The sequence below is a fragment of the Caretta caretta genome, chromosome 9 (assembly GCF_965140235.1).
Source record: "Caretta caretta isolate rCarCar2 chromosome 9, rCarCar1.hap1, whole genome shotgun sequence".
Taxonomy (NCBI): domain Eukaryota; kingdom Metazoa; phylum Chordata; order Testudines; family Cheloniidae; genus Caretta; species Caretta caretta.
In genome coordinates, this window is record NC_134214.1 from 47,974,197 (window position 1) to 47,997,101 (window position 22,905).

Here is a 22,905-nt window from a genome sequence, read left to right on the forward strand (position 1 = left end):
TCACATAACGCATATGACATGAGTTTGCTTGTGGCATTCACGGACATGCTCACCATTGTGGAGCGCCGCTTTTGGGCTCGGGAAACAAGCAGTGAGTGGTGGGATCACATCGTCATGCAAATCTGGGATGACAAGCAGTGGCAGCAGAACTTTCAGATGAGAAAAGCCACTTTCATGGGACTGTGTGAGGAGCTCGCCCCAACCCTGCGGCGCAAGGACACAAGATTGAGAGCTGCCCTGCCAGTGAGAAGCAGGTGGCTATTGCAATCTGGAAAGTGGCAACTCCAGACAGCTACCGATCGATTGCTAACTAGTTTGGAGTGGGAAAGTCGACCGTTGGAATCGTGTTGATGCAAGTTTGCAGGGCCATTAATCGCATCCTGCTCAGAAGAATCGTGACTCTGGGTAACGTTCATGACATTGTGGCTGGCTTTGCACAAATGGGTTTCCCTAACTGCGGAGGGTGATAGATGGCACGCATATTCCAATTCTGACACCAGCCCACCTAGCCTCCGAGTACGTTAATCGGAAGGGGTATTTCTCTATGGTTCTTCAGGCGCTTGTGGATCACTGTGGGCATTTCATTGACATTAACGCAGGCTGGCCCGGAAAGGTGCATGATGCATGCATCTTTCGGAACACTGACCTGTTCAGGAAGCTGCAAGATGGGACTTTTTTCCCAGACCAGAAGATCATGGTAGGGGAAGTCGAAATGCTCATTGTGATCCTTAGAGACACCGCTTACCCTTAATGCTGTGGATCATGAAACCCTACACAGGGAGCCTTGACAGCAGCAAAGAGCAGTTCAACAGGCTGAGTCGGTGCAGAATGACTGTGGAGTGTGCTTTTGACCGTTTAAAGGGCCACTGGCGCTCTCTGTATGGGAAGCTGGACCTGGCTGATGACAACATCCCCACGGTTATATCCGCGTGCTGTACCCTCCATAACATTTGTGAAGGAAAGGGTGAAAGATCCACTTAGGCATGGACCTCGGAGGTTCAACAGCTGGAGGCTGAATTTGAACAGCCAGAGAGCAGAGCTATTAGAGGGGCCCAGCGTGGGGCTGCAAGGATTAGGGATGCCTTGAGGGACCAATTTGAGGCTGAAAGCCACCACTAATGTTTGGTGCCCTGCACGGGAGTGAAGTGCAGTGGTTCCAATGTTAGTAGGAATCTCTGTTTGCTACGTATGATGCACTGACTTGCAGTGCCTGTTGCTTTCCTGGGCTATGGTATCTTTTACTTAATGCAATAATAAAGAATGTTTTCAAAGCCAAAAAATTCATTTATTGAAAAGAAACAGAACTTCTTGGGAAACAGAAAGGGCATGAGACATCTGTGCAGTGTGGGATGAGGGAAGTGGGTGGGGTGGGGTGGGGAATGGGACAATCACAGATTTGAGTATGTCCTGTTATCATACTCAGCCTTCCTGTCTGGAGTGCCATGCAATGAGTGCTGCACTTCAGACTGGCTAAAATGCATGGTGATGGGGGTTGAGTGCAGTGAGTAAGGGTCGTAGTTTGCAGGGCTGGGTGGTGAAGCTACAAGTGTTGGAGGCAACTGGTGGCAATAAGAACCCAGATTTTGGGGAAAGTGGGTTGGCCGTGACATGGGGGCACAAGGAAAAGAGTTTTGGGACACGGGCTGCAAGCAGGGGTGGGCATCGAGGTGCTGCGCCTGCATTGCTACGAGCGCCTGTATCGAGTCTGCTTGGCACTCCATGATGCTTAGCAGCTGCTCTGTGCTTTGGTGCCGGCCATCCACATTCTGCTGGCAGACCCTCCTTTCACTCTCCAGCCACTCCTGCACTTTTTGATTTTCATTAAGGGTCTGGTGCATGACCTCATGCAGCATGTCCTCTTTGCTTCTTTGTGGATGCTTACTGATTCTTTGGAGTCTTTCAGCCATTAATAAAAAGGATGGCTGGGATCTCAAGGTTGCATCTATAAAGCCAAAATGCAACACTTACCAGAGGCAGCATTGTTTACACCAGACAGAGCAATGATTCCCCCGTACTTAAAGACAAGCACAGTGTACACAGTAGAAGAAATTGCCCATTCCAAAATGAGCACACATAACCCACAGGAGCCCCAAAATGGTGAGTAAGCATAGGATCAAACATAACTGATTGTTTCACAGCCGTATTGTCCTCTGGGGTTCTGTGCCTTGGGGAGAGCCAACAGTAGCAGGGGGCCCCTATACTGAACACTGTCCCCACATTTTCCACAGGAGTTTGTCCTGGAAGATATCTCGCTGCTGAGGGTGACCTGGGAAGCAAGGGAGGGTCTTCTACTGCAATGTGGCTTCTGCCCTGGCCCACATGCAGCTTGCCTGTGTGCAGCAATGGTCCCCCCGCCCCTCATGGCACAGTGGCGCAGACATGTTAGCCTTACTGGGACAAGGAGCACAGTAGCTCTGCCAAGGAACCTGTACAAGCGGATTGCCTAGCTTCTGCATGAGACCTTTAAAGAGATCACTGAGGCCGATTACCGTGATGTGAGATAGTCCGCATCTAGGCATGCATGCAGCCCTAACCCTGCTTGCCCCAAGAGCCCACACCGAACAACTTCCTTCCCAAAATAAAAGCTGCTTACTGGGCCCCTCCTCTGGTGTTTGTTCTTCCCCAAGCACCGTCCGCTGCAACTGGCTACCTTCCTCCTGGCTTGAAATCAGCTTCTGGCTGCATGCATCTAGGGATACCCGGCTGTCCCCCTCCTCCTCAGCACCCTCTCTACTGCTTTCCTCCTCCTTCTGCCTTGTTGAACTGGACTCTGAAGTGTCCATGGTGGTACTCGGAGTGGAGGTGGGGTTGCCCCCAAGTATTGCATCCAGCTCTTTGTGGAATCGGCAGCTCATGGGGGAAGCGCCGGAGTGGCGGTTTGCCTCACGGGCTTTGCGGTAAGCATTCTGCAGCTCCTTCACTTTACTCCGGCACTGTAGTGCGTCCCAGTCATGGCCCCTTTCCATCATGTCCCTTGATATCTGCCCGAAGGTACTGTAATTCCTACGGCTGGAGCACAGCTGGGACTGGACAGCTTCCTCCTCCCAAACACTGATGAGGTCTAGCACCTTGCCATTGCTCCATAGTGGGGATCGCCTGGCACGTGGAGGCATGGTCACCTGGAAAGATTCGCTGAGAGCTCTCCACGCCTGGCTGAGCAAACAGGAAGGGGATTTTCAAAATTCCCAGAGAATTTAAAAGGCGGGTCTGATGGTTGGTCACCTCAGGGAAGGGCAGTAGAGTTCAAAGTGATGACCAGAGTGACTAGAACAGGCATTGTGGGACACCTCTGGAGGCCGATCAAAGGGCATTAATAGACTAGGGCATCCACACTGGTGCTGCAGCACTCCAGCCAGGGTGTGTCAAGTGTTATGCTTCTCATGGAGGTAGATTACCAGGAGCGGAGTCCAGGCGCTCTACGTGTCTTGCCAGTGTGGAAGCATCATGAGTTAGGGCGCCTGGGGCTGCTTTAATGCACGCTAGACATTTCCTAACGATCAGGGTAGTTAAGCACCGGAACAAGTTCCCTAGGGAGGTTGTGGAATCCCTGTCATTGGAGGTTTTTAAGAACAGGTTAGACAGACACCTGTCAGGGATGGGCTAGATCAGTGGTTCTCAAACTTATTTGATCCTGCCCCCTTCTTTGTGTTTGTAGTTATTTATGCTCCCTTCCCTACCCACCAGGCACCCAGTCAACAGCGACCGCTCTCTGGCCACCCAGCTCTGAAGGCAGAGCAGAGAGCAGCAGCTGCTGGCTGGGCAATACCGTGCCACCCTTACTTCTCCGCTGCTGCTGGCGGCAGTACTGCCTTCAGAGCTGGGCACCTGGCCAGCAGCTGCTGCTCTCCGGCCAGCTCTGAATGTGCACAGTAAGTTTCCCCTAAAGCTTCTCACACACACCCCAGAATATACTCCATGACCCTCCAAGGGGGTGCGTCCCCCAGTTTGAGAGCCTCTGGTCGAACTAATACTTAGTCCTGACTCAGTGCAGGGGACTGGACTACATGACCTACTGAGGTCCGTTCCAGTTCTACATTTATATGATTCTATGACACTACCCAGTAGAGTTCCCATTTTTAAATAATTTGTTCTGAATAACAAACTCATCATTGTTGTGATGTTTGTTTCATATGGGATGATGATGTGCTAGTCCAAATTAATGTTCAAGACACATCAATAAGGCTTGGAAGATGTGGGATGGCCCCCATAATCACAATGAACCAAAAAAATCAAGGCAGGTGGCAAATTCTGTATCATTGTAGATGGATGGCGCACTCTGATTTCTGAATTAAGTGGAACTTTCTCTGTTTTTTTTGTTTTGTTTCTGATTCTAAAGCAGAGAGATCTGATGAAGTCTATGGAGGTTACAGGTCTGAAGCCGTTCTGTTCCTAAACAATCATATCTGTTGTCATGGAGACAGAAGAACTGGAAGAGGTGGAAAGGCATTGCAGAAAAGCAGCCAGTGGTGTCAAGAAGGGCAGTTCTCAGCAGACAGCCTCACAGCCGGGTGTGAATTCTGAGGATGAGGAGAAGGCAGAGAGTGCTGATCATGTGACCCAGGACAGTGAGTCACAGACTCACTACATTGCCATTCAAAGAAATTCCAAGTATTATCAGTCCATGAGGCTACGGAGCAGGCAGAAAGAGAGGAATAACAGAGAGGGGATGAATGCTAGGCATGCTGTAGGTGAGTACCAGACCCAGAAGTCACTTCTCTTCCTTTTTCCACTGCAATTGGGAATGATGGGAAAAGAGGGAGCAGGCCAGTGCGGAGGGAGCTCCTGGCAGATCAACACTAGAGAAAGTGGGGGATTCCAGAACTCTTGTTTGAGGACCAGTCCTTGCCCATCTTCCACAACAGGAATTTTAGTGCCAATAGATTACTAGTAGTTAGACTGGAACTGCCAAATAGCCGACTCTTTAAACACGTTCTCATTGCAGAGAACCTGAGCAGGTTTGGAACCTATGTTCTGCCTCTCTCTGAGAGAAAAAATAGTGTAAGCAGGGAAAGCCATGCGGCAAGCAAGGAGGGAGCCAGTTTGCAGGAGCACACAGCGAGGATGGAGTGGAGAAAGCGAGACCTGTACAAAAGAAGAAGAACTGCGCAGAGCGTTGGGGAAATCAACAGAGAGAACAGAAAGGCAGAGTTGCCAGGGATACGTGCTCCAACATATACATTATATTCTAGATGGGCTGAGTGTGAGACAGGCCACAGAAGCCTTCTACTCTGTCATCCAGCTGAAGAGCACACTCCCCCATCCCCAGCAAATGAGCCATGCTTCTCCTGTCAGCATAACGGACATTTCCCACACCCCCAAACAGAGGCCTGGGAGATTCTCTCCAGAATGTGGACATTCAGTATCAAGTGGAGTGCCCCAGGGGTTGGTCCTGGGGCTGGTTTTGTTCAACATCTTTATCAATGATCTGGACGATGGGATAGATTGCACCCTCAACAAGTTTGCAGATGACACTAAACTGAGGGGAGAGGTAGATATGCTGGAGGGTAGGGATAGGGTCCAGAGGGACCTAGACAAATTGGAGGATTGGGCCAAAAGAAATCTGATGAGGTTCAACAAGGACAAGTGCAGAGTTCTGCACTTAAGAAGGAAGAATCCCATGTACCGCTATAGGCTGGGGATCAACTGGCTAAGCAGCAGTTCTGCAAAAAAGGACCTGGGGATTACAGTGGACAAGAAGCTGGATATGAGTCAGCAGTGTGCCCTTGTTGCCAAGAAGGCCAATGGCATATTGGGCTGTATTAATAGGAGCATTGCCAGCAGATCGAGGGAAGTGTTTATTCACCTCTATTCGGCACTGGTGAGGCCACACCTGGAGTATTGTGTCCAGTTTTGGGCCCACCACTACAGAAGGGATGTGGACAAACTGGAGAGAGTCCAACGGAGGGCAATGAAAATGATTAGGGGGCTGGGGCACATGACTTACGAGGAGAGGCTGAGGGAACTGGGGTTATTTAATCTGCAGAAGAGAAGAGTGAGGGGGAATTTGATAGCAGCCTTCAACTACCTGAAGGGGGGTTCCAAAGAGGATGGAGCTCGGCTGTTCTTAGTGATGGCAGATGACAGAACAAGAAGCAATGGTCTCAAGTTGCAGCGGGAGAGATCTAGATTGGATACTAGGAAACAGTATTTCAGTAGGGAGGGTGAAGCACTGGAATGGGTTACCTAGGGAAGTGGTGGAATCTCCATCCTTAGAGGTTTTTAAGGCCTGGCTTGAAAAAGCCTTGGCTGGGATGATTTATTTGGTGTTGGTCCTGCTTTGAGCAGGGGATTGGACTAAATGACCTCCTGAGGTCTCTTCCAACCCTAATGTTATATGATTCTATGATCTTCTGCTTTCCCAGCCAAGGGGCTCACCTGACTCCATTAGTGGAAGGGCTCATTTTGCCCTGCGGACTGTGTTCAAGGAAAGTTCCTTCCCTTCTTCAAGTCAGCTTATGAGCAGACAGTGCAAGAGCAAGGAGCTGCTGCTTAATATTCTGCTACTGTTCTCAGTGAGGTTCCTGGACAGACTGTCTGTATCCAACGCAGACCTCACCTCCACCCTGTCAGCACAGCAGCATAACGAGCTCAGAGCAGTTCTCTCTGCATCTCCTGCTTACCCACCACCACAACGCTGCAGCAGAACCAGCTCAGAGGAGGACATTGCTCCTGCACACCCATAACATCATTGCACCGGACCAGTGTATAGAATGGCATCTCTTCTGTTTCGCCACAGCACCACTGCAGAAGGACCAGCTCAGAGCAATGCTGCTGCATTACATGCCCACTACAGCATCAGTGCAGTCTGATCTGCTCAGAGCACTACTTCTCTCCTGCATGCCCACTCTGTCATTCCATTGCTGCAGTAGGATCCACTTAGAACGGGGCTTTTCTCTTGCACATCTGCAGCAATAGTTCAAGAGGGTCATTCAGAGCAATGTCTCTCTCCACCAGGCAATGCAGCAGGATTCACTAGGAGCAATACTTCTCTGCCCTGCATCACTGTAGCAAGCCCAGCCCTGAGCTATAGTTTCTCCTACTTCTCCCTCACCAAGACGGATCTGCTATTCTCTCTCACAGCAACAGGGCAGCGTATGCTTTGACACAAGCCTTAGTCTCATAACAGGAACCTCTTCTCACAGCATTTGCTGAAGTACCTGGAAACAAGGAATGGGTGAGCTCTTTTGTCTTAACTTCAAACCCGTTTGAATAGCATGAGTCCAAAAGTTTGACTCAAATGTTAATCTGTTCACATTCCACTAAGGAAAGACTCTGGAACAAAGAAGAAGAGAAAGGAAGAGAAAACCAGTGAAAACAGTGGGATGGAATACAGAACAGGAAGAAAAATCCAAATTGAAAAGCAAGAAGTGAGAGCAGAGAATGGGAATGAGAGAAAAACAAACCTAAAGGAAACTATACCCAGCATAAACAAGGGTCTAGTTTTGGGGGTGGAGAAAGATTTCCTTTAGCTAGCAAAAGAGGTTGGATTTTGTAACCAAGCTCCTCTGGCAGAGAAAGAGCATTTAAATGCGAGGAAAGAAAGGTATGAGAACTTAAGCTAGTTTTGTGAACCCTCAGAAACTGTCCCACAGGTTAGCAAAACCTTGGACTTCAGCCATTCCTTATGGAGACCCCGTGGCATCAACCAGGAGGGCATCTCTGAAACATGCTTCATTTAGGGCCTGGACCTGCACTCACTGAAGAGTGAGAGTTTTGCTACTGATTTAAAGTGGGAGCAGAGTTAGGATTTAGTGCAGAGTAAATCTAATAGAAAACATCCAGCCCCCAAAAGTGAGATGCACCCTTCCATTTCTGTGATTGCTATAGTGAGCCATGAACTTGATTGGGATTTCTACCACAGCTTTCGTTCGCTGTAAAAGCCACTCCGGCTCCTTTGAGGGAAAGAGGAGGAGCAATTAAAAGTAAAGCTCCTCCTCCTCCTACTGAAAGTTTACTTCATTTATCTTTCTATAAACTGAACTCTTTTACTGTGTGCCTGGAAGGGAGAGAGCTACTAAAGTCCTGGCATGGCAAAACAGATACCAGCACACGAGAGAAGTCCACAGGTAACCCTATCTCCCTAAATAGTGGAGATGAAAGTCACTGGCTGCTGGGGGCCAAGGTTTCAGCAGTTAAAAGTCTACTTACATGCACAAAAATGCATTTGTATGTCTACATTCATTTTCTCATTTGATTGCATATGTAATTGGAGTAAATGCACGCGTAATCATCTGCAGGCAAGTGTATGCATATGGACCTCAAGCCTGCTTGTTTGAAAAGTTGAGTCTTAGGAATCAAAATGCAGCCCAGTCTGTGTAAGTCTCTGCTTTCTCCCACCTCCTTCAATTCAAACCAGTTGTTACCCGAAGTACATGTAAAGATTGTCCCTCTTTTCTGTCATAGCTTCACTCAAAAATCGAGACAGCAGAAGCAAACCTCTGAATGTGAATGTATTATCTCGCAAGGGACCCCCAGTATCAGTAAAATCTGAAGTGAAAACCTTGGAAGAACAATGGATACAAAGGTAAGGAGGAAAAGCAAGAGGGTGGTGAGGATTGCCTAAGCTGAACAACAGGGAAGCAATGTCAGAGCTACCAGGCAGAGAGAATACTGAGCAAAATTATATCCACCAATTCATCTCATCTCACCTTAAACTGCAATGCTGTTTTCATCTCTAAAAATTATACCCATCTAGCACCTAAAACTTTTATGCCAAAACTTTATCAGTATGAGTTTGGAGGCAAAGGGTGAAGGACAGGAGGGGAGGAGAGAGAGAGGAAGGGAGTGAGGAAGATGGAAAGGAAGAAGGGGAGAGCTCCTGTCGAGTGGCATTCATTTTGCCTTTGAAGAAGCTGGAAAGCTATTTTTAAGAGTTGCAGTTTTCTTTTGAGGTACAACATGGTATCATCAGGAGCTGGTAATAGAGGTTTGTACTAAGGTACACCTATTTGCCCTAAATCCCTCACCTATGGAGGTAACATAAAGGTCTTGATCCTGCAAATCTTTCTTCAGTGCACTGTAGAGAGGTGAAGGTTGACAGATTCTGTAGATAGTGTGAGCAGACACTATGTGTGGGCACAAGTAAGGCTGAAGAATAGGTGCAAGTCCTCTACAGAGAGTGAAACCTCCACTCCGAGTCCACTCCCTTACTGTGCGCGCGTGTGTGTTGACTTAAGTGGGATCCTTAGCACGCAGATGAAGAGCTTAGCTGTGCATACTCCTCTTTTGCCTCAGTTCTGCTGCTAGGCAGGAAGAAGGGGTGGTTGCAGAGCAGGACACTCTCAAATACAGGATCATGTCCCCTGCACCTTTTACATTATGTTTATATGCACGATACTGAGTCCAAGCCTACACTGTCAAGAATCAAGCCCTGAGACTTAAATACCAGGTGCATTACACCGGGTTGTGTGGTGCCACTTATGGGCAAATGAGTATCAATGAAAGATGTTTTCCAACAACATTACCTAGGACAAGGACTCCAATAGAGAGTTTTAATGCCTAACAAATAAATCAGTGAAATCATATTTAAATAAAGTAAAATGTCCTGGCTGGCACTGGGTGTTCTTTGGTATTAAACTGAGCACTTGAAATCAGACAGCTGCAGTATGCTGGAGTGTTAAACCCATCTGCCTTCCTTTTCCTCTCCCACTGGCGTAATCCTGGCTGTCAGCCTCTGACGTCCCGACACTGCCAGTTATGCAACTATAAAGCATGCAAATTATGATCCTAACTCGGGAGTCAAGAACAATGAGCTGCTTGCTGTGAACCATATTTCATATGCTGAGGCTTGCAGAGCCTGACAGGTCAGTACAGGTTACAAGTCATGTGTCTACAGAAAGCAGGCAGTGTGACGGTGCTGAGGAAGGATCATATCTACTGCAATTGGGCAGAGAGATTCGGCATAGAGAATAAGACCAGAGTTTAAGCTCCTAAACTGAGCCCCTGTCCTTAGCTTCCCTTCCATAAAAACAGGTGTAATTTACAGGAGCACCACTGGAAATATTCATGGTGGAATAACTACAAGAATCTGGGGCTATCATTGTTATCTCCAAGCATCACTATTCTTACCATTTTACTTTGGAAAAGAGCTAGCTAAGAAGCCTAATGTCATGTACAGTATAGGGAAGTGTAGGACATCTCATACCTAATATGAAGTTGGTGCCCGTCAGCTAAGGTTTATCTGGGAGAAGGAGGCTGTGGGCCTGGATAGCAGGGACGCTTCCCACTGGAGCAGTTACATAGCCCCATAAGGTGCCTTGGGGGATGCAGCACCAGATGCAGGGGGCTGCTTTCTTGTCACTTTGAGCAGTGACATCAACACTGCAGCATCTGTGTCAGCACTGAGGCTGGGCAGGCACAAGGGTGGGGTTTTTTTTAAACATAGATTAAAATAACCAAAGTCTGCAGATTTATCAAGGAATGTGTGTGGAATTTACAACCATGGCAGCTATTTCACAGCACACAGAAACACAACATTATTATTTGGGAAAGGACGTGAGCAGGAATCCTATAGCCAGTTGAAATCACAGGGGAAAATTTGGTACAGGTACAGTACAAAGAACCTATTTATCTGACCTTATTTGGACAGGACGTTGGCCTTAACACCCTGTTCTGGGATTCTTAATAACCACAAGTAGCAAAGACCTTGCTATTATATCTCATTCAAAGCATAGCAAATTGTGCTACAAAAATGGTTAATAAAAAGTAAAATAATAAGAATGGTTTACTGTTCACAAACACTGACAGTGATGGTTTGCGGGGTACCCAGAACTGAGAGTTACCTTGTTACCCCCTACCTCCAGCATGAGGGAGTCTTGCTTGTGCTTAGCTGGGTATCAGCTCCCTAATATCACCAGTCTGTTAGCCACTCAAACACTCCTCCGGGCTATGCTAGCGCTTTGCCTTGCAGTTTAATAATAGGTGCACCCCAATCCCTTTGAAGCATTCCCTTGTGGATATGCAGCCCCGACACTGACTGCTTACAGAAATACCAGGCCTTCTGTCCCCAAAGAAACAGTATGCACACCAACTTGTAAGATTCAAATCAGGATCAGCACTGTACTTAACTCCACAGCACTGAAATATATTTATAGTGAAAACCAGAGTAAGTTTATTGTCAAAGATTCAAGTGATAGTGACTAAGAATATTAGAAACAAATGGTTACATACAAAACAAAACCATAACATGCTTTCTAAACACTAAACTAACAGGTTAACCTCAAAGTTCTCTGCAGCTTTCAAGCAAGGTTGGCTGAGATCCTGTTTTCATGAATCAAATATACTGTCCATTGACTCCGTAAGTGCAGGATGAGGGGGTGTCTTATTTCCCCTCTTAGATATACCCCCAAAGTTTATTGTCTTTGTACACAGCCAGAATACCTCCCTCCACCCCTCTAGCTTGTTTTTTCCTGTGTGCTCCTTTCTTGTTGAATATGCATCCATTTTGTTAGCTTACAATGCTTAATTTACATCCCGACACAGAGCTACACATTCCTTCCCATCTATTTTTCATCTTTGCTGGTGACTACTACCTTGATACAGACTTTAAAATATATTTTCAATTTACATTCATAACTCCTTACATAGTATCCGTATATACATTTCACAAGGATATTAAGGTCCAGTTTGACATTGGCTTTCATTTAAGAGCCCACATGACATTCTTTGGTGAACTCGAATGTACATACCAGAACCTGAATATTCCTGTAACCCCTTTGCCAGTCAGCATTCAGGGGTTCTTGTGTCACGCTGACTTTTGGAAACACTAAATTACATAAATCCTACGATGTTTCAAGTTTCCTCAGATATATTTAGTGTTACACTGAGGTAGAGTGACCATATAGCAAGTGTGAAAAATCAGGGTAAGGGGTAATAGGAGCCTATATAAGAAAAATCCCCAAATATCGGGACTGTCCCTATAAAATCGGGACATCTGGTCACCCTACACTGTGGGTTTCTTCTATTCCAGTGTACTTAACACATAGAGGAGGGAGACTACACAGAAACATGAGTTACCATACTGAACTAGAAGAGGCTCACAAAACAAGAGCAGTCCTCACAGAAGGACCAAGGTTTGCCATCTGGCCCTCTCATTCGGATCATTAACCTCCTCAGCTACCCCATTCTGCGCCCTTCTCAAGCTCTCGTCTACCTATAATTCTTCCTGAGCACTTACTAGCTCCCCCTAGTTCTCCCCAGCCTCCCCTCAGTACTCTCCTACCCACAGTCCCTGCCAAACTCTCTTTGCTTCCTCTCAATCACTAGCCTTGTAAGGAGTAGAACTTCAGGCCCTTTTGCTATAAGCCCCATACTATCCACTCTTTTGGCTTTCCCCTGGACATTACAGAGCTCAGCTCCTTCTGGTACTGCTTCCTGTTCTCTTTGGTACCCACTGCCATGGTACCAGAGGGAGCTGTACTAAACAAAAGCACCAGATGCTTCTCTCCTCCCCATAGTTTGCTGTTGTGGACACTAGCACAGCTCTTCAGCTGGAGATAGTTGTGGTGCTGATCAAACAGCATTGCCTGAAGCTACCTCCATCTGGGTTCCCCTTCACACAATCTTTTCAAATATCAGCCTCTACATGAGCATCCCATAAGTAGACCGGCAGATAGAGCAGTTATTTGAAGATGAGAGCCATCTAGTTTGCATCTTTCCTTTATCATCAGCTAATAAGATGCTGACCAGATACTAAACAGAATTAATAGTAACAACAAGGGGGAGGGAACACAAAGCAAAATAGGGAAAGAATTGGTTAATGAATATTTAGATAACTTAGTTGTATTCAAGTCAGCAGGACCTAATGAAATTCATCCTAGGGTTCTTAAGGAACTAGCTGAAGCAATATTGGAATAGTTAGCTCTTAGCTTTGAGAACTCCTGGAGGACAGTTGAGGTCCCAGAGGACTGGAGAAGGATAAACACTGCATCTATCTTTAAAAGGGGGAACTAAGAGGATCCAGGGAATTATAGACTAGTCAACCTAGTCTTTCAATACCTTTCAATACCTGGAAAGACACTGGACCAAATTAAACAATCAGTTCAAAAGCATCTAGAGGATAATAGGGTTATAAGGAATAGCCATTATTGATTTGTCAAGAACAAACAAATCATGCCAGACCAACCTAATTTCCTTCTTTCACAGTGTTACTGGCCTAGTGGATGGGGGGAAACTGTAAACATGATCTGTCTTGATTTTAGTAAGTGTTTTGACAGTGTCCCACATGACAGTCTCATAAGCAAATTAGGGAAATGTGGTCTATATGAAATTACTATAAGGTGGGTGCACGACTGTTTGAAAGACTGTACTCAAAAAGTAGTTATCAATGGTCTACTGTAAAACTGGGAAAATGTATCTGGTGGGCTCCAACAGAAGTCAGTCAAGTCAGTCCTGGGTCTAATACTATCCAATATTTTCATTAATGACTTGGATAATGGAGTGGAGAAAGTGCTTATAAAATTTGTAGATGACACCAAGCTGGGAAGGGTTGCAAGAACTTTGGAGGACAGGATTAGAATTCAAAATGACTGTAACTGCCCTCCCTCTTGGGGTTAAGGCATCCTCTCTTAGCAGCATCAGGGAGTTATGTCTGTCAGCCATTCTACCTTGAGGCCACACAATCACCCAGATATCAGTTCAGGTCTGCAAAAAAGAGGAATCGACACACCATCAGTCAGCTTGTAACCCCAGCCTCCTGGCTAGGGTACACAGCAGAGACTAGGGCTCCAGCCCTCTGGGTGCAGACAAAGCACTTCATCACTCTATGGCCCTCTGCCTCCTGGCTGGGGCGGACAGCAAGAATTAGACAGTCAATGTCGCTGGCCTACTGACCTAAACGTTAGTGTGCTGCCAGCCCCGTGCATGCGGCTGGGGTTAGGAGGATCCAGGCTCCAGCGGGTCTCAGCCCAGGGACCTAGCAGTGGCAGGTGATCACGCCACTGGGCTGGTGGGGAAACATGTGGTTGTTGCCTCATGTCCCAGCAGCACAACTGGACCAAAATCTGGTTTTGCTGAGCTACTTCTTACCAGTTCCTGCTGTCACTGCTCTGTCACTGCTGGGATCTGGCTCTCAGTCTCTTAGTCAGGCAGTGGTCTGGTCTCTCCCCAGGGTCTGCTGTCTCCTGGGGCAGTGGGTTTCCTTTTCTCCACATGGCAAGTCGTGAGCTTTGTTGAGGGCTCAGCTCCCTGGATGGCTTTCTGCCTCCATCCCTGGTCTGGGCTCTACTGAGCTGCAGGGCCCTATGCTTATACTTCCTGTCCCGCCCCCGCACTTGGTTGGCAGCGCTCAGTAATACCCCACTCTGCCTCACTACACAGTCCTTAACAAGTTGGAGAATTGGGTCTGAAATCAACAAGGTAGAATTCAGTAAAAACAAATGGAAAGTACTACACTTAGGTGGAAAAATCAAATACACAAATGCAAAATGGGCAATAACTGGCTAGGCGGCAGTACTGCTGAAAAGGATCCGGGAGTTACAGTGGATCACAAATTGACTAGGAGTCAAAAATGTAATGCAGTTATGAAAAAAGCTAATATAATCCTGGGGTGTATTAACAACATTGTTGTACGTGAGACACGGGAGGTAATTGTCCTGCTCCTATTTAGCACTGGTGAGGCCTCAGATGGAGTACTGTCCAGTTCTGGGCACCACACTTTAAGAAAGACGTGGACAACCTGGAGTGAGTCCAGAGGATAGCTACAAAAATTATAAAAGGTTTAGGAAACTTGACCTCTGAGGAAAGGATAAAAAATAACTGGGCATATATATTCTTAAGAAAAGAAGACTGAGCGGGGACCTGATAGACTTCAAATATGTTAAGGGCTGCTATACAGAGGATGATGATCAATGGACATGGAGAACAATTGAAGGTAGGATAAGAAGCAATGGGCTTAATCTGCAGTAAAGGAGTTTTAAGTCAGATATTAGGAAAAGCTTTCCAGTTATAAGCACTAGAATAGGCTTCCAAGGGAGGTTGTGAAATCCCTGTCATTGGAGGTTTTTAAGAACACGTTAAACACCTGTCAAGGGTGGTCTAGACTCTAGGTACACTTGGTCCTTCCTCAGCGCAGGAGGCTGAACTAGTTGACTTCTTGAGGTCCCTTCCAGCCCTAGATATCAATAGAATCATAAAAATGTAATTTAATAGATTCTTGTAATGGTGTAATGATACTACTACCTTCCATTTTCCCATTGAGCTTGAATCTAGAAATTTGATACACATTAGGAGCCACCAACTACATGGGAAAAGTAACAAAATGTGAAATTTCACCTTGATATATCTCATCACAAGGTTACCAGTCTAACAAGATACTTAAACTAGATTATTTCTTTGTTCATGCTGGATATGAAGCCTCCAATTTGGAGAGAGAAAGGTTAGCTGAGGTAATCAGTTATGTTTGTTGGACCTCAGCCAACAGAATAGTCAAAGGCACTGCAGTAGCTAACGAGGAGAGAGCCACCTCTGTCTGAAAGATGGACTACTATCAGCTCATTTGTTTGTGTGCACAGGCACACACACAACAAAGAATATATATGATAATGTAGATGATACAAAGTGTGTTGGGGCGTGATTCTGGGTGCGCCACATCGCTCACGCATGGTGACTCTATGAGAGACTGACGCAAGTCATCCCAAACACATGTTGCTAAAACCTTTATAACTGCACCACCCTGATTTATGTATGTGTCCCATATTTTTACAGAAAAAATATACAATTTTTTAAAAATGTTTTAAAATATATATTTTTCATATCCCTCCATCTGTACATCCTCAGTGCCTAGCAAGTTTAACTGGACATACTTGCAGGGAATGGAAAATTAAAACTAATAAATTTTAAATATCTAAAAGTAGCTTTTCTAGACATAAAAAGGCCATAACTTTAAAATCTAATATTTCAGGATCTGACAGAGCTAGAAGCAAGTGGAAAGCTTCTTTTGAATAGAATAAAACTCCTGTTTGTAGCACGCTGCATGGTCACACAATATCAGACCTTAAACTTACAACTGGGGAAGGACTGAATATTGCCCATACTCAACCTTGGGCCAATGTAACTTTTGTGGAAGCTGCAGGGAGGACGGAGGAAGGGAATTCCTTATTTGGGGGAAAAGGAGGAAACATTTCTGAGGCATTTTTTTTAAATGGTGTGACTTTGAGCTTGATAAGTTTATGGAGGGGATGGTATGGTGAGGTTGCCTACAATGACATGATAGGGACATTAGATGGGGAGGGCTCTGAGCTACTACAGAGAATTCTTTCCCAGGTGTTTGGCTGGTGGGTCTTGCTGACATGGTCAGGGTTCAACTGACAGCCATATTTGGTGTCGGGAAGGAATTTTCCCCCAGGTCAGATTGGCAGAGACCCTGGGGTTGGTTTTTTTTGCCTTCCTCTGCAGCATGGGGCACGGGTCACTTGCTGGTTTAAACTAAAGTAAATGGTGGATTTTCTGTAACTTGAAGTCTTTAAATCATAATTTGAGGACGTCAGTAACTCAGCCAGAGGTTATGGGTCTATTACAGGAGTGGGTGGGTGAGATTCTGCGGCCTGCAAGTGTGCAGGAGGTCAGACTAGATGATCACAATGGTCCCTTCTGGCCTGAAAGTCTATGAATCTATTTAGCTGCTCAGAAATGTGGGATGCTACATGCTAGATCAATCCTTGGAGAAACTGGTTACTCGACAGAGTGCAGGCGAGTCAAAGGAACATTATAAGCAATGTTCCCTCTAATTTTTTATATCCATGTGCGGAATGAATTTTGTTATGTGCACCAATATGGAGGTGATGTGTAGTGGGGGTGGAGCCAAGGGGTTCGGAGTGTGGGAGAGAGCTCAGGGCTGGGGCAGAGGGTTAGGGTGCAGGGGGTGAGGGCTGTGGCTGAGGATGCAGGCTCTGGGGTGGGGCCGGGGATGAGGGGTTCAGGGTGTGAGGGCTCCAGCTGGGGATGTGGGTTTTGGGGTGGGGCTGGGGATGAGAAGTTTGGGGTGCAGACTGCCCTGGAGCTGGGGCCAGAGGACTCCCCCCAGCCCTTTCCCCACCAGCAGCAGCTTCGGGAGAGAGGTGCTTCTTTCCGCTGGCAGCAGCTCCAGGGCCTGAGGAGAGGCGCGCAGTAGCCCTTCATGCCCCCAACTTGCTCCCCTCCTCAGGCCCCTGTGGCTGTGTGCCTGCGCAGCTCTTTGTAGCCTACTGGCAGCTTAGAGGGAACTTAGATTATAAGTATAGTTCATCACATGGTTATGTCTATATGGCAGATGTAGAACTTGTCTAGACAAGCAGTGAGTTTGTGGTAAGCTGGGGTGTAAATCTACCCTGCACTAGACTATCACAGACTAACTGTCCACATGGACCATGCTGCCATGAACTAAGAGTTACCCAGCGCACTTTAATCTACTCTTGTTTTGAAGCAGGGTAGATCAAAGTGCACTATGGAACTTTTAGCATGCACTAGCAGGCTCCACATGGACACTGAGTGGCCAGCAGGCTAGTGCTAGGTGGATTTTCGCACTAAGTGTTCATAGAAACAAGCCCAGACTGACTAGACAAAGAAACCTATATAAACAGAATCATTTCACCTGCTACTGACATGTGGCCATCTCCGAGTGCACAACAATAATTTTTAAAGCACTTTAAAATCATAGGGACACAGATCTGGAAAGGACCTCGTGGCTTATTGAGTCCGTTGCCCTGCTAACACAAGCGACCCTGTCATATAATCGCATTCATAACTATATCAAGCTCCATCTTAAAATTAGTTCAATTTTTGACCCCACTACTCCTACTGAGAGGCGCTCTCCCTCCCAGAGTCATGAGGCTGCCCTTGTCCTCAGAGTGGCGAGGCCTAGCAGCCAGAGTCCTTGGTCTCAGGCAGTAGTGCCTAACGTTCACAGTCTCAGGCAATGGTGCCTAGTATCTTGGGCAGTTGCTGCACCCAGCAGCAGGTACAGCAGCAGGTAAGGAGATCTGGGTCCACCCTATTCCATTGAGTCCCACCTCCGAAGCCCTATGCAAACAGTAGTTCTGGTCATAGGTGCTGGAACTAGGGGTGCTGGGGATGCTCCCGCACTCTTTGGCTTGAAGTGATTTTAATCATATACAGGCTTTAGAGTTTGGTTCAATGGCTCTCAGCATCCCCACTATACAAATTGTTTCAGCATCCAAGTCCTGGTTTCAGGTTCAGGTTCCAACCTCCACAAACAAGTTCCCTGGGCCACTTCCTGTGATTCCAGTTCCAGCAGCTCTGCCATCTTTCTCCCTCTGTCTCTGCGGCCACCTGCGGGTCCTCAGTGGACTCATCATCTTTAGCCTCCGCAGTCTGGTGCTCAAGTAGCTTCCTGGCTGGAACCTGCAGCGTGTGTCTGCTCTCTTCCTCAGTCAGTCCAGATTGAGCTGAGCTGCTTCCTTTTATATCCTGGTTTCAGCTGGAGCATTCCCAGTAAGGGTGAGAAGGCGTGACCCCCTGAGCCCACAGTGAATGCTTAACCCTTGCTGAGCTAGTGAAGGGTAGATACAACCCATCACAGTAAGATTTGCTGGATCAACAGAGAAAATTAGGTTCAGAAATGAGGGCTCACAACAGAAAATGTCCTGTGTTACCATGCCCCCACAATACCCAGTATCCACATCTGAGGGCTGCTGGCAAAAGTATTCCTGCTAATCTCGATTTTTAGGATAGCATGTAAAGAGGGAGGACTATCACAAAGATAACTGCAACCCAGATCACATAGCAGCTATCAAACTGATGAAGCGCCCAAGATTATTGAAAATGATAGTATATTTGAGTTTGGCAAGAGCAAAGAAAGTAGAACCCATTTCAGTAAATAAAGAAAAAACTAGATTGTGAGAGCAAGACATTTTGGCAGGATAATGTGCAGTTATGGCTATTCAGAGCAATGGGAATGTCAGTGTTGCATATGGATACAGTCCAAAATCTCCCCAGAGAAAACTTTTGTGGAATTTGTTTTCTTAACTTGCAGGCCCCTATTCCATTTTTTCTGGGTGCCTTGAGTAGAGCAGAATGCCTGGAGTAAATCTAAGTGGGAGTTCCTTGTTCCTGTAGTCTTCTGGTCTCTGATTTGGTTATTTCACTAGGTTCAGACAATGGACAGAGAGCCTATGATGCCCATTACTATAGTAGCTGACTGCTCATGAATATTAAAAAGAAAAGGAGTACTTATGGCACCTTAGAGACTAACCAATTTATTTGAGCATAAGCTTTCGTGAGCTACAGCTCACTTCATCGGATGTAGCTCACGAAAGCTTATGCTCAAATAAATTGGTTAGTCTCTAAGGTGCCACAAGTACTCCTTTTCTTTTTGCGAATACAGACTAACACGGCTGTTACTCTGAAACCTGTCATAAATATTAATTAATTTGTTTTCACAACACCCCGTGAGATGAGAGGATATTATTATCCCAATGTCACAGGTGGGAAACATACACAAAGAAATTCAGGTCAAAGTATCCACTTCTTTTAGATTCCCGATTTGGGTGCCTAGCACCTGATTTATCAGGTTCAAAGCACAGCTCCCATTGACTTCAGTTGTGGCTGTGAGTGAGCAGCACTTCTGTAAATCAGGCCCCAGGGCATCCAGTCAGTCACCCAGAAAATGAGGACGATGCAATCAGTGAAAAGTTTGGTTTAAGTGACTTGCCCAACATCAGATAGGAACTGTGGCACAGGCAAGTACAGAAACCAATTCTCCATGGCAGAATTCAATGGCAGTAACCTTGACATCATCCCTTCTCTTCCTGCTATATTCACTACACACCTTCCAACTTCAGCAGCAAATGAAGCAGGGGTCCTACAGACAAGTCTCCTTTACTACTCAACCCTGCCTCATCCCCAGGGCAGGTCCAGGGGGTATGGAAAAATTAGCATGTGATCATGTTATTTAAATACTATCAGAATGCATATGCACAAAGGGGCCAAATTAAAGTTGCACAGGCAACCTTAATTCTGGCATTTCCTAACTGTTGAGTGCTTGACTTTTGCATCCTTAATACTGTTCTTATTGTTTGCAGGTAATTTCCAAGGTTTTAAAGAAAGCAAACTGAAAAGTCAGAAATTCTATGACTAGAGCTGTGTAAATAACCTATTTTCAGATTTGGCAACTGAACTGAAATTTTTTTGTTTTGGAATGACCCAAAACAAATTTTTTTAAAAATTTTCCTCAAATGATTCATTTCAAGGTTTTGTTTTTGTTTTTTAAATCTTTTAAATAAAATGTAGTAAAATTCAAAACAAAATGTCATTTCAAATAAAAAAGTTGAAATGTTTTAACTTTTTTGGAAATTTTTTCCGCTGACAAACAATTTGGCGAATTTGACGCAAATTTGCAGAAGGTTGTTGTTGACCCAAATCTGCATTTTTTTGGCAACAAAAGTTTCATCCAAAAAATTTCTTCCAGGTCTATATTATTGCATCACAGAGACATGTCCTACCCCCACCTGGCTCTTTCTCTTACTCCCATTCACTTCACCTAGCCAGTCCCAGTATCTACCTTTCAGGCTTCTCATCCCAGTCCCAGTCTCCTTCCTCAGCAATTCATAGTCTGACTTCTTGGGACTCCCCATCCCAGTTTCTGCCACCCCCCTTAACTATCACTCTCATTGCCAGGCAACTCCCAATCCTCTTCCCCGCATAACCCTGTAGCTGTTTGTCCCCAGTTTCCTTGCTTAGCCAGTTCCAGTCCCACCCCCTGGCTCCTCATCCAATCTCTCTCTCTTCTCCACCTTGGTTTCCAGTCACATCCCACACCCACTCACATTCCCAGGGCTTGGCTACACTTGCGAGTTAGAGCACATTAAAGGCACGTAGAGCTCTCTAACTCCGTGGCTAGAGTGCTCCTGGAAATCCACCTCGGCAAGTGGAATAACGTTTTGTGCACCCCCGCTGGAGCGCCGCGGCACCAGTGTGGACGCCCTGGTCTGTTAGTGTGCTCTGATCGGCCTCTAGAAGTGTCCCTCAATGCCTGTTCTAGCCACTCTGGTCATCACTTTGAACTCTACTGCCCTGCCCTCAGGTGACCAACCATCAGACCCACCCTTAAAATTTTCTGGGAATTTTGAAAATCCCCTTCCTGTTTGCTCAGCCAGGCGTGGAGTGCTCTCAGCAAATCTTTCCAGGTGACCATGCCTCCACGCGCCAGGCAATCCCCGGTATGGAGCAATGGCGAGGTGCTGGACCTCATTAGTGTTTGGGAGGAGGAAGCTGTCCAGTCCCAGCTGCGCTCCAGCCGTAGGAATTACGATACCTTCGGGCAGATATCAAGGGACATGATGGAAAGGGGCCATGACCGGGACGCACTGCAGTGCAGGAGTAATGTGAAGAAGCTGCAGAATGCCTACCGCAAAGCCCGTGAGGCAAACCGCCACTCCGGTGCTGCCCCCACGAGCTGCCAGTTCTACAAAGAGCTGGATGCAATACTTGGGGGAGACCCCACCTCCATTGCGAGGATCACCATGGACACTTCAGAGCCCAGTGCAACAAGGCAGGAGGACCAAAGCAGGAGCAAGGGTGCTGAGGCGGAGGAAGACACCCCGGCATCCCTAGATGCATGCAGCCAGGAGCTGTTCTCAAGCCAGGAGGAAGGTAGCCAGTCACGGCAGCTGGTTCTTGGAGAAGGACAAACACCAGAGGAGGTTCCCAGTAAGCAGCTTTTATTTTGGGAAGGAAGTTGTTCGGTGTGGGCTCTTGGGGCGAGGAGGGTTAGGGCTGCATTCATGCCTAGATGCGGAATAGGGCGTTGATGTGCTCTCTCACATAGCGGTAATTGGCCTCAGTTATCTCTTCAAAGGTCTCATCCAGAACTTGGGCAATGTGCTTGCGCAGGTTTTTTGGGAGAGCCACTGTGGTCCTTGTTCCACTAAGGCTAACTTGTCCACGCCACTGTGTGAGGGGCGGGAGGACCATTGCTGCACACAGGGAAGCTGCATATGGGCCAGGGCGGAAGCCGCATTGCAGCAGAAGACCCTCCCTTGCTTCCCAGGTCACCCGCAGCAGCGAGATATCTTCCAGGATTTCCTGTGGAAAATGTGGGGACAGTGTTCAGTACATGGGCCCCCTGCCACTGTTGGCTCTTCCCACGGCACAGAAACCCAGAGGACAGTACAGCCGTGAAACAATCAGTTACGTTTGACCCTGTGCTTACTCACCATTTTGGGGCTCCTGTGAGTTATGTGCGCTTGCTTTGGGACAGGCAAATTATCCTATTGTGTAGACTGTGCTTGCCCTTAAGTACGGGGAAATCATTGCTCTGTCTGATGTGAACAATGCTGCCTCTGTTAAGTGTTGCATTTTGCCTTTACAGATGCAACCTTGAGATCTCAGCCATCTGTGTTATCACTGACTGAAAGACTCCAAAGAATCAGAAAGAAGTAATGCAGCATTCAGGTAATGAAAATCAAAAAGTGCAGGAGCGGCGGGACAGCGAAAGAAGGGTCCGCTAGCAGAATGAGGAGCACCGGCACAAAAGCGCAGTGCTCCAGCAGCAAAGCATGGATCGGCTGATAAGCATAATGGAGAACCAAGTGGACTCTATCCAGGCGCTCATAGCCATGAGGCGGAGCATTACCAAGCCCGCACCCCCTGCAGCCCTTTTCCAAAAACTCTTTCCCTTGTGCCCCCATGTTACCTCCAACCCACTTTCCCCAACATCCGGGTTCTTACCGCCACCAGCTGTCTCCAACACCTGTAGCTTCACCACCCAGCCCTGAAAACTACAACCCTTACCCACTGCACTCAAACCCCATCACCATGCAGTATAGCCATCCTGAAGTGCAGCACTCATTGCACAGCACTCCAGACAGGAAGGCCGAGTACGATAACAGGACATAGGCAAATCTGTGATTGTACTGTTCTCCACCCCACCCCCTTGCCCTTTCTGTTTCCCAAGCAGTTGTGTTTCTTTTC

General features: G+C 46.8%; 2 protein-coding genes across 4 annotated transcripts in view; both read left to right on the forward strand.

The window, feature by feature from the left end:
- Positions 1 to 22,905, forward strand: part of NGEF (neuronal guanine nucleotide exchange factor) — a 106,603-nt gene that overhangs the window by 23,968 nt on the left and 59,730 nt on the right. Inside the window, exons 2-3 of one of the 3 annotated variants that reach the window (XM_075132266.1) lie at positions 4,337 to 4,688; positions 8,404 to 8,524. In XM_075132266.1, the coding sequence (XP_074988367.1) occupies positions 4,412 to 4,688; positions 8,404 to 8,524 (398 nt within the window). In that variant the 5' untranslated portion in view covers positions 4,337 to 4,411. Of the gene's footprint in view, positions 1 to 4,336; positions 4,689 to 6,587; positions 7,175 to 8,223; positions 8,316 to 8,403; positions 8,525 to 22,905 lie in introns of those variants that run through there. The other 2 variants (XM_075132268.1, XM_075132267.1) reach the window with 2 other exon arrangements.
- LOC142073191 (zinc finger protein with KRAB and SCAN domains 2-like) lies at positions 20,240 to 22,900 on the forward strand. Its single transcript, XM_075132269.1, has 2 exons — positions 20,240 to 21,642; positions 22,304 to 22,900. The coding sequence occupies exons 1-2, from the start codon at positions 21,126 to 21,128 to the stop codon at positions 22,372 to 22,374; spliced, it is 588 nt and encodes a 195-aa protein (XP_074988370.1). The 5' UTR covers positions 20,240 to 21,125; the 3' UTR covers positions 22,375 to 22,900.